This window comes from Talaromyces amestolkiae, assembly GCF_001896365.1.
Source record: "Talaromyces amestolkiae strain CIB chromosome Unknown scaffold46.1, whole genome shotgun sequence".
Classification (NCBI taxonomy): Eukaryota; Fungi; Ascomycota; class Eurotiomycetes; order Eurotiales; family Trichocomaceae; genus Talaromyces; species Talaromyces amestolkiae.
In genome coordinates, this window is record NW_024468082.1 from 1 (window position 1) to 12,471 (window position 12,471).

Genomic DNA, 12,471 nt, shown 5'->3' on the forward strand with positions numbered 1-12,471 from the left:
AAGATCAAGTGATAAATTTAATATAGTTAAATATAGACTATTTWAAATTATAAAAAAACTTAAAAATAATAACTATTAACTCTAGCTACTAATAAGAATATAAATATATTTAATATTTTATATATCGCTACTAGAACCTATAAAAAATCTAGAAAATAGAAATAATAAAGCTGATGACAAAGAATATAAAATAGAAAAGATCTTAAATTAAAAATAAGAGAATAGTTAGATTTATTACTTAATTAAATAAAAAGAATACTTATTAGAAAATAATTTATAAGAATCTATTACAAATCTGAATTATTATAATAAAATCTAGAAATATTAAATAATAATTAGCTTTAAATAGAAAAAGAAGCAAGCTAGGAAGAATTATTTATAGCCAAGCTATTAGAATCATTAGAATTAAACATTATTATAAGTAACTCTTATTCTTTATACACTACCTCTTATTTTACTAACACCTTAGCCTATTTCACCTACTCTTCCACAGCTTTTTATTCCTCCTCTTCTTCTAATCTTTCTAATTCTTCCACATCTTTTATATTTATTTAAATAAACTAGCCAGCATACTTATAAAGAAAATCATTCTATTTCTTAAGATAATCTAAACAAGCAGCAGCTTCCAATAATTTTACTCTAGCTTCTTAACACTAAGCATAGATCTTATCTTATATTATAACTAACTTTTTCCATACAAAATCTAATAAAGCCATATTAATATACTTACACCAACTAAATTTAATATACTTACTACACCAACTCAACAATTCAGATTTTATATAAAAAAGACCTTTAATTGCACAGTAACTACACAGAATAAGAAGAACTACTCTAGAACTCTTAATATAGGACGTAAGATTCTTTTTATTAATAATTTTTCTTAAAGATATAATTAGCTTATTATCATAATACTAGCATTTTAGAAATTAAAATATACCTATAACACAGAAGGAAAACATAGACTATTTATTATACTATTAAAACACCAGCCTTTAGAAGAGAAAATTATTAGAGAAATTAAGAAGTCATAGCTAATAAATTAGGCCCCTATATATAAAAGCTAATATAAGATAGAACAAAAAATTATCTATAACCACTAAAATTAGAGTAATAAAGCTGATAGAGCTATTATTAGAGCAAGGCTTAAATAGCTCAAGTAGAGTCAATAGAGTCATTATTAGTCATAGACTCAACTAGCTCTACTAATAATAGGATATATAAAAACACTCATTTATTATATATTTAATTTTAGTCTATCATCTTGAATTAACTATTTAACCTTAAGTATATTATTACTCATAGATCTAAGTTAACTAAAAGCTCTCTTGTTATTACTTAGGCATACTGCCCTTTCCTAAACAGAATACCACCTAACCACCATTAAGTGACGAGTTTACTCTGATCTAGACGATTACAAATCATCGGTTTACGACAAGATTATATTTTCTATATTTTCTTCTACACTCTAGTATAGATGTTAGTGTATATTTAATAATTACTTTTTTTATCTATATATAATCTTTCTATATTCTTATATCTTTCTGATTATATATTGTTATATAATTTCTATTTATATTATTTATAAGTTTATATTTTTAGCTGACTATCTGTGTATCTAGTTATGGAAATGACTAGTTATAGTGTTAGCTGCTTTAATAAATGTCTTCCCTTAATAGTACTAGATTCTGCCTAGTATCATGCAAGTTGGTTTCGTAACATAGCTGCTATAACTGAACACTTTCCTTTAATAGTACTAGATTCTGCCTAGTATCATGCAAGTTGGTTTCGTAACAGCAAGTTGGTTTCATAACACTTAACTAGCGCCCCCTTATTAGGACTAGCGCCAACTTAATTACTATAGGAAAATGCTCAAGTTCACTGTAGTTGAGAACATTCTACTGGTAGGATATTGTTTTATATTCCTGAAAAGAAAAAATACGTTTCAACCATTTTAAATACGCCTGTTACAGCTTCCTGTGTTTGAATTGGGCAATGCCGACCAGTTCGAACTGATTGTAATGGGATGGTACCACAATAATGGCACTTGAAATACATTAGTAGTGAGCTTCATTCTTTTAAGCTCATTAAGCATGTCATTTTTTCCGGCGTTGTTTCATGGCTAATGGAACCATTTTCTGGATTTCTATATCAGCCGAATGAGGACATCTAAATGAAATATACGAGAATACGGGTCATGCTGACCGATTAGCATTATGGATTCCTTCTCTTGAGTTAAGTAGGGGTTAGCGGGTGGGGAAAGTAGGATCTGAACCCCGGATTAAGTATTCTATGTTCAAATCAGTATAGTAGAGAGGCTCAGTTAGCACTGCCTCTCTCGCATGAGCATGGTGAATGTTGTCCCCACAGTGTATTGTGAGACATTGTTGGAGCGGTCTCCATTGTTGGTTAAGTCACAGTGTTGAAGGATCGAATGGCGAATCACAGCCTACTTCGATCCGATGCATCTTATGTCCGTCCAATCAGGTCAGGTAACTGTGGGTATTACATATGCAGTGATCTAAAAGTACGCACACACGCATGGAAGTATGATCATATCTAGATACAAATAGTTATATACTGAGTGGCGGTTACAGGTTGGAGGKGAGTGATAGAGGGTGATGTTTTTATCCTTGTTCTATCAATCTTCTACAGCGTGACAATGGCTATGCCATCTAATACTCGACGAATCTATCATCAGACACTTATTCTCGTCCATAAAAACCTTCTTATTGCTTGGAAGAATCCTATAACTACCTTGCTCCGAACATGCATTGTCCCTGTTGCCCTTGCGCTCATTCTGTGTTTTTTGAAACATATCTCTCCTGTCAACCCGAACCTCGGACCAACAGGCTTTAGCAATAGCTCGAACCTAGTCCTTGATCTTCCGAAAGCGATCAACAACACATCAACATCTCGATTGGCTTTTGTTACAAATGGTTTCAGCGATCCGGATCTGGAAGACCTAATTCAGGCTGTCATTTCAATTCCAGGCATGGAGAACATCGATACGAAAGTTCTTGACAAGACCGAAGAGCTCTTTACTACCTGTCCACAGACTCTTCAAGGAGCCGGCCAATGTTTTGCTGCTGTGAATTTTGTTCTTTTCAATGAGACCAATGTGGAATATACCATTGCCGTCAGTGAAGACATTCTTAACAACTACCCTGCCAGCTATGACAACCAGGGATCCTTATTATCTCAATATATGCTTCCCCTTCAATGGGAAATCAATTCGCGTTTGAGCAATCTAACCAACGTTACACGGCCCAGCGAGCGACTGTGGAATGGACAACTAGGTTACGATTCAAACTTTATGCCAGTGGACCTCCAGACTGCAAACAAAGAATTTTGGCTATATATAATACAGGAGTTTGTTGGACCGATATTTATAAGCGTCTTCGTTGGAGCGGMATACCATATCAGCACCGTTGTCGCCTCAGAGAGGCAGTTTGCTGAGCTTATGGCTGCGCAGAGAATAAGCGCTACTCCTCGAATATTGTCAAATATTCTTTCTTTCATGATATTATATATTCCAGCTTTGATCATTTGCTCTGTTATATTCACGGAGGTCCTTTTTCTTCACACCTCAACTGGCCTGTTTCTCATTTTCATGGTGCTTTGCAGCATTTCGGTGATCATTTTTTCACATTTTATCGGATCCTTTTTCCAAAAAGCGTCTATTGCCGGCATGACTTCTTCTATCCTAGTCTTTGCCTTAGCTTTGGTAACACTCGCTGCTAGTCTCGCTGGCAATCCCAATCCATCACAAGTTAGAGGAATTGCCCTGGTCTTCCCTCCTGCAACTTGGGCAACACTGATCACCCAAACTGCTGCCGAGGAGGTGTTCGAAACCCTCCCTTCTGAACAGCAGGCCAATTATTTATTTTTTGAATCAGTTACCACACCTTTATTTTTTGGATTCTTTATATTTCAAATTCTCTTCTATTCGCTCATGACCTTGCTCGTCGAAAGGATTATGTGGAGTGTGGATCGAAAATATACCACACTTAATCCTTCTGAAAGCATTGCTCTGCGTGTTACCAATCTTTCCAAGACGTTCGCCCTTCCTCGAAAATGGTATTGGCCTTTAAGTCGACCCCAGGCAGAGATGCCGGCCGTCGATAATGTAAGCCTCGAAGTCGCTGAAGGTGCTATCACATTTCTTTTGGGACCGAATGGTGGTGGAAAAACTTCCTTTTTAAAATGTGTCTCTGGTATGGCTTCTGTCGATCATGGTTCTCAGATTGCGTTGAAGTCAGAGAATGAAGACTTCGGAATATGCCCGCAAAATAATGTGAGCTCTCTTTATCATGGAGGCAAATTGAAAGAAAACATTTATACTAAGAGCTAGTTTTGCTACAGATCTTCTGGGGGTCACTCACTGTGAAAGAACATATCCAAATATGGCGAAAGCTTCGAAATGCTGCATCTGGGATCGGATCGAACGATGACGAAGATGTTATAGATGAGTGCGATCTCACCGAAAAATCTGGAGCAGCAGCCAAGACATTGAGTGGCGGTCAGAAAAGAAAATTACAGTTGGCAATGGCATTTGCGGGAGGATCGAAGATGGTGTGCATTGACGAAGCTTCCAGCGGATTAGTAGGCGCCTTTGGCATACGAAAATAGGGGTGTCTAATGTCTGACTGTATTTATAGGATCCGTTGTCACGACGCAATATATGGGACATTATTACAAAAGGAAAAGGCCGGCGAACAACCTTGATTACAACGCATTTTTTAGACGAGGTATTTATCTTTCCTTGTTCTAAGGCTCTTCTTAGCCCTATGGCCGTGCCCGCATGGGCTTATATTCTAAAGGCTGATGAATGCGAATTACCCAAATAGGCCGATGTACTAGCAGATCATATTTTTATCCTATATCAAGGCCGTGTTGTTTGTCAAGGTCCGAGTACTGGCCTAAAAGACCAATATGGGGATGGCTACCGGGTAACCAGTATCACAAATTCAGATACGCATCAATCTACTATCTGGAAACTGAGCAATTCTACCGAGGCGACACGCAAGGTTATTGAATTGGAAAGTGCAAACGAATTGTGCGAGGTCGTATMCCCGACACTGGAACAGGCTTTTCTTAGAGTCACCTCAGGCTCCATAGAAGCACGACGTGTTGATGTCGATGGAATGATTGGAGACGAAATGACACATACAACGCTGAGCAATGAAATTTCCGAAACTGTTGAAGAAGAGTTTCGTGATTTTCCAAATCTAGACCTTGAAACTGGCAGGTATGTTGGGTTGCTTCGGCAAGTGTGGGTTTTGTTTCAAAAAAGATACATGCTGCTTCGGTCTGGTTGGTTTGTTTATCTCATCAACCTATCAATTCCAATTATAGTAGCCGCTGCTCTTTCCAAATATATCCGGCATTGGGATACATTGGTGACATGTGATGTGCAGCGGAATTATCTTTATAGCGGGTCGCCCCTAGGAAATATTCAAGGCTTTGAATCCATAGGAGGCGACAAATTTGCTGCTCTCGGTCCTAACAGCTCCTTTTCGGGAACTTTGCAGGACCAGATTCTCGTGAATAGTTTGTATGTTTGACTACCTGTGTTTCACCTAGTTCTCGCTGAATTTAACCTTTTTGATCCAGGTCTTCCTTTCTCGACCAATACGATAGCACAGACCGCGAGTCATCTGCTCAGCTTATCCTGACCAATGTGGATAGAGTAGTAGATGAAAATGATCTTATTAAAACTATAGAAGATGCCGAAGGATTCATTGGATTTGGGTTATGGTCTCCAGAACCGGGAACGAATACATTTTTTCATGCGGCTAGTCCGTACGGAATCGGTAAGCTATTCTCCTCTGGTTGAACTCTAGTATGCGACGCATCTTGACCCATCTTGAAGCTTACAAGTTCTAGGCATTGGAATGAAAGCATTTGACTACGTGACAAATAGAATGAGCAATATGACAGCAGCAACAGGGGCGACGCGAGAAGTCAATAGCACAGTGCAGGTTTTCAATCATATCCCTATAAAGCATGATTGGAGGACTCTGCCTCTCCAGATGCTTGTTATCCTAGCATTTGTTGTTGCAGTTTCTACTGCGGTAATTTACCCAGGTATATCTCTCACTTTGGTAATCGAAAATAGGAAAATTCTGATTTTGTGAGCAGCATATGAAAAACATTCCCACGTCAGAGCACTTCAGTATAGCAATGGAGTATCTCCTCTAGCACTGTGGGTTGCTCATTTATTATTTGATATTCAATTCATTCTGATTGAAGGCAAGTCTGACCCAATAGTCATACCCAAGTCATCTATATGATTCTACTAACACTCACTAATAGCATTGGTTGTCTGGGGACTATTGTTCTCTGGTTCTAACGGCAATCGTATCTCATACGCTCCATCTTACTTGGTTGGTAGCTTTGTTCTCTTTGGTATTACGTCTTACCTCGGCACATATCTCGTATCAATATTTTTTAGCCGGGGAACATTTGCCATTGCAGGAGGCGTACATGTCACGCTCTCACTGGTTTACTTGGCCGCATACGTTATGAATCAATATCTAGGTCCAGACTTTACACGACAAGATGGTACTCATCCCTTTTCTTTATGTGTACAGCTCGTATCTTGTTCGTTTGCTATTAGCTAACATAAAACGTTGTCACCACTAGTATATACATCCCTTCAGAATGGGCTTGCCCTGACTTCTCCTGGGGCAAACCTTGCGCGTGCTTTATGGCTGTCGATGAATACATTCGACATTCTTTGCGGAAAATTCGGTATTGATGAAGTCTCCAACCCCATCGCCTTCTCCCGATATGGCGGTGTCTATTTCAATCTTGTTCTACAGATTGTATTTCTTATGGCATGTATAGGTGTATATGAATATGGGGGGACTGATTGGTTACGTCAGCGGCCAAGATCCTGGATCGTGATCGGCGGATATAGACATGAAGATACGAAACACAAGATCAAAGACGATGATGAGATTCCTTTACGAATCATTGGTACTAAAGAATATGCTTCAGGAAACGCACCAGAGATCGGTCTTCCTAACGAAGCAATGTTACGTATCTCACAGGTAACCAAGCAGTTCGGTCTAACTCCAGCTTTGCAAGATATATCCTTTGATATATCGACGAATGAAACAATGGCATTACTGGGAGGTAATGGGGCAGGCAAGACTACTCTTTTTAACATGATTCGAGGGGAACTAAAACCAGATCATGGAAACATCCACGTGAATAGAATATCGGTTGTGGAACAAACACGCAAGGCTCGGATGTACATCGGGGTGTGTCCCCAAGAAGATGCCGTTGACAATCTCACTGTCCAACAGACACTTACATTCTACGCTTCAGTGAAAGGACTCAGAAATGTGCAGAGCAATGTAACTCAGGTACTAACGGCTCTTGATATTGTTCAGTTCAAAAACCATGCACATAGAGCGCTGAGTGGTGGTACCAAGCGTAAACTAACGGTCGCCATTGCACTCCTGGGTAACCCACGGCTCCTACTACTCGACGAACCATCCACCGGACAAGATGCAGGAGCTAAACGTGTTCTGTGGCAAGCTCTGAGGCGTGTGAGTAAGCACCGCGCTATCTTGCTCACTACCCACAGCATGGAAGAAGCTGAAGCACTAGCAAGCAAAGTCGCCATTATATCTACACGTATGCTCGCTGCAGGATCACTCTCAGGTTTACAAGAGACATACGGCAACTTTTTCAAAATCAGAGCCCTTAGATTGGATACCGTCGACAAATACGTGACCGAGACAGAAGTGAGAGCAGTTCTTGGACAGTGGAATATAGAAATCGTGAATTATTGGGATGCAGGTGGTCTCGTCCAATTCCACACTACCTTCGATCGAACAGCACTAGGAAAGACCATGGTCGGAATGGAGTGTTTGACTGGAAATTATAGAATCGCTTCCACAGTCAGTGTGGCGGGGAGCTCTATGCGGTCATGCAAAACGGTTCTTAAGGCATACAACTTGACTGGCCCAACCATGGAGGAAGTTTTCATGAACGTCTTGAGGGGTGACAGAATGAGGATGAGAACAATGTCTACGTCCTAGTATTACTTGTGGAGAATTTAAAAGACTAGAACGATTTCTTTTTCGAGATTGCAGACAGATGTAGTAGATGTCTTTAACATATGGGAATACTAGTCCATGAAACGAATCTCAATAGGGTTCACATGAGATTCCTGCATGCACCGGAGTAGGAGTTACATGGCGAAAAGCTATCAGAAAGAGTTGTGTGCAGGATATGTGTGGTAGTTAATGCCCATCTAAGAAACAATGTGTACACAATTACTATGTACGACTAGGTTAAAAGCAGGATACTGAGGAGAGCGACTAAATGAGACCTGTGACTTGCAATTGCTCGTGCCTGAATCTATACGCAGTTGTTGAAAGTGTTTGATTATATTAGTTCCATAGCACTCAATCTATGTCATCGTCTACGCTAATATAGACCTCCTGGGAAAAGCAAGTGGTCGCGACGGCGAGCTTTTCCGCCATCTCGAGCGTTCCTCTTACCTGATCATGGGCTACTTCTCCAGATCAAAGTAGTTGCATAATATATGCATTGCTGATCCAGTGGTACCTTGAGCGCTTGCGGATGTCATCAATACTCATAGTCCATGTATATCGAGCTCTTCTCACGGCAGCTGTGACATGGGTTTCTGATAGTGATATTGGGGATACAGGAGGGATACAGGAGGCTAGGCATACAATTGATAACAACCCATTCGACGCTATCGAGATCTGTTTAGTAGGAGCATTTATAAGTCACCATAGCTTTTCTGGACAGCTATTTGGCGAAGATACAAGTACCAGTGTTGCTCACATACACCGCTTGATTGGTCTTCCGGGTCGCTCTAGTAGATGGGGCTTCTTGGAGTCATTATCTTCCGTATTGTATGCTGCTCTTGAAAGTGATCAGCTGGGAACATGAGGTCCTTTGTTTTGGTGACGCTACGTTATTTGGTTAGTAAGGTTGGCATGGGAATATTGGGATAATTACACACAAAAGAAACCATCTTATGGAGAAAGCGCAAGTTAATAGATATTTCTGATACTTCGAGGCCCTACCCAAAGTCCTACAGAAACCATAGCAATTTCTGGGCCTGTGCTCCAGTTGCAACCTAGACGTAGAATTACCCTGGTCAGTATATGTTCGAGTTCCCCGCTCTATAGACATAAAATTTAGCATGATTGTAACCATCCCGAAGGGACTTAGCACCAGTGAAAGTAACGCGCAAGTAAAAAAGCGTCTGAGAACCTGAGATAGTTTCTAACATGGTTAAGCGGGGTCTGGGCTTATCTCTGATATGGACTACACTGACGGTCGCGATCGGCCATTGCTATCCATACGGGTAAAAAATGTGGACTCTACTTGCTCACTTTTCGACTTTCCAATGCTACCCTGGAATGTTATCAGGACCCAGCGAGTGGCGGTAGTATAGGTCTTGGACTGCCGAAAACTCTCTCAGGGACAGATCGTAATGTACAGGGATGCCATGTCTCATCAATTCGTTGATTTAACCGGCAACCCCGCCTACACGGAAGTTGTCTCTATACAAGAAGGGAAGGTGGCATGAAGATCGATAGATAATGACATTACAATAACTATAGTAGACTGTATTATGCCGATTATCATTAGGTAGCTATTCATGGTATCCTTGCATGTTCCGTACTCCTCCAAACCAGACGAGTATTTTGTATAAAGAGAAGCCATTGAATCTTGATATGCACGTTTGCACGCACAAAGGGCAGAAAGAGCAAGATGCAGTCCTTATGGTTATTCGCCATTTTAGGTCTCGGTCGATTAGTCGGCGCGGATGACGGGTTGACAGGGATTCCCACCGTGCCCTTCACAAAATCCGCCGGGGAAGAGATTTTCAAATTACAAGATGTTCAGGTGATTCTTGTTGATCCAGAATATGCATTGACAAGCGACACCCGGGGCATGACTCTGATTCCGCCGACATTGCTTGATTTTGCTACGAAGTTTACGGAAGACCTCAACTCCTACCTCCAGGAAAACCAGGGCAATATCAACGTTTCGGTTCATACTAGCGAGATGTTACCTGAAAAAGGCTATATATATCTCACCATTGGCAGTCCAGGAGACTTTCTTGATGCTGCCTCACGGGAAACGCCTGAAGGATACACGCTCTCCATCACGCAGACAGGTATTACTATCACTGGTGCTAGCCCTTTGGGTGTCTGGTGGGGAACTCGCACAGTCCTGCAACAAGCTGCTCTCAATCATGATGAATTGCTTCTTGGGACTGGCACCGACGCACCAGGCTGGGGGATTCGGGGTGCCATGCTTGATGTCGGGCGTCACTATTATCCACCGTCATTCCTGATCGAGATATGCTCATACCTGTCTTTTTTCAAGCAAAACACCTTCCACCTCCATCTCAGCGATAATTTGTATAACAATGTGGACATATACTCTTATGAACGCCAAATGGATCTGTACTCCACGTTCCGGCTACGTTCTGAAGATCCAGTTGTTGCGGGTCTGAACAAGAAAGCCAACGAGTCGTATACTTGGCAGGATTTTAACAACATTCAGCGGGAATGTGCAGCACGAGGGGTAACAATTGTCCCCGAACTAGAAGCGCCCGGTCACGCTTTAGTGATTACTCAGTGGAAACCTGAATTGGGCATGTCCTCTGATATGTCACTGCTAAATATCAGCACTTCAAACACGATCCCTACCATGGAGGAGATTTGGAAAGTTTTTCTGCCATGGTTTCATAGCAAGACGGTGCACATCGGTGCCGATGAATATGTTGATGCGTCGCTAACAAAGGAGTAAGTTCTTTGATCCCTTCCAGTAGTTTCAATACTTCGGCAAGACACCGATTTAACGCGTCAACAGTGCACTAGTAGGGGAATACAATACGTTTGTGAATGCTATGAACAGGTTCATGGGGACGAGTGCAAATAAATCCATACGTATTTGGGGTACATTCCCACCTTCAAGCGATTACAGTAATAATATTGCAACGAATGTGTCGATTCAGCACTGGGAGTTCTTCGAAGATAATCCGTACTACGACTACATTGCGAATAGATATCAGGTACTTAACTCGGACGACGCATTCTATGTTGTCAATAAGTATTCTGGCAGTTACCCACAGGCAATCAATCTCACACGCGTGTTCTATGGTGCACCAAATGGTGAGCCCTATGCTCCAAACATTTTCGACACAAGTAATGCGACCAACAACCCTCCGCGAGATAATCCGCTAGTACTTGGCCATGTTGCTGCATTATGGAATGATTATGGACCCAATGCCACCGTTTATAGCGAAGCGTACTATGCCTGGCGGGAAGGGTTGCCAGCGTTGGCAGATAAGCAATGGGGCGGAACGCTTCTGGAAGACGAATACAATGCAATCTTCGCCACCTTGCACGCGTCTGTTCCTGGGCAAAATCTAGATCGCAGCATCGCTTCTGAATCGAGCACTATTCTGTCCTACTCCTTTCAAAACCAGCCCCATCTCCCAATAGTTATAGACTCCTCGGGCAACAAATATGATGGTATAACTGATTGCCAGGTTGTCGATGACACGCTTGCACTAACACCTCACTGCTCCTTGAGCACCCCGCTTTCTTCCAAGGGACGCAATTACACTCTATCGTTCTCTATCTATCCGACCAGCCACACCTCAGGAGCCATCTTTTCAGGAGCGGATTCTACACTTCTGGCCGGCTACGAAAGCATTAGTAATATCACGCTTCTCGCCTCAGGCAATCTATACACGTTGAACTACTCCCTGCCATTAAATACGTGGACCAACGTAAGTCTGATCGGCGAAGGGAATGCAACATACTTTGTTGTAGAGGAAGGAAACGAGAAAGATGTCAAGCAAATGGAGTTTCTAACCAAGACGGGGATTAATGGGGAATTCTTTGTCTGGAGAGAGATTGCAGTGGAGGCTCCCTTAGCAACAATTGGAGGTGCAGGCTTTGAAGGTTTGCTGAAAGACGTTGTGCTTTTTAATTGACGGTACCTTTGTTACTGCTATATGTGGGCTACCATATCAATTTTATACTTATCGCCTACTTGAATTCAAGACGATAAATAGATAGCATCCAGTATAAAAATTCTGTAATCCTCACTCACCATATTTATTAAACCTCGTCAAATGCGCACCTATTTTTTCTCTATCGACGCATGCCGAATCGAGGTTGCTTTTATGCTAGTATTTACTATATAGCTGCCATCATTATTATAGAATTAATTATAATATTAATATACCTAATATTTATATATTAATTAATTTCTAAATTATAGAACACAGCTAAGACTMGGCCTTGACAATGCCCATGGAACCTTGTCCATAGGAAATTCCCATGCCCGTCTATAGGACTAAAAATCATAAATTTTAGTCCCATTAGGCGGGACTAGAATTGCTATAAAAGTTCTATTAAGAACTAGAACTTTCTAATAAAACTATAAATA

At 41.0% G+C, this 12,471-nt stretch overlaps 1 protein-coding gene across 1 annotated transcript; it reads left to right on the forward strand.

Annotated features, from left to right (window-relative positions):
* Nucleotides 1–3,691: 3,691 nt before the first annotated feature.
* On the forward strand, nt 3,692–12,013 carry BHQ10_010382 (uncharacterized protein; the record flags this gene model as incomplete). The annotated part of the gene is made up of 10 exons (XM_040873006.1): nt 3,692–4,297; nt 4,366–4,605; nt 4,662–4,751; nt 4,851–5,251; nt 5,513–5,557; nt 5,617–5,816; nt 6,649–6,830; nt 6,891–7,884; nt 9,803–10,814; nt 10,882–12,013. The coding sequence occupies 10 exons, from the start codon at nt 3,692–3,694 to the stop codon at nt 12,011–12,013; spliced, it is 4,902 nt and encodes a 1,633-aa protein (XP_040738884.1).
* Nucleotides 12,014–12,471: the final 458 nt, after the last annotated feature.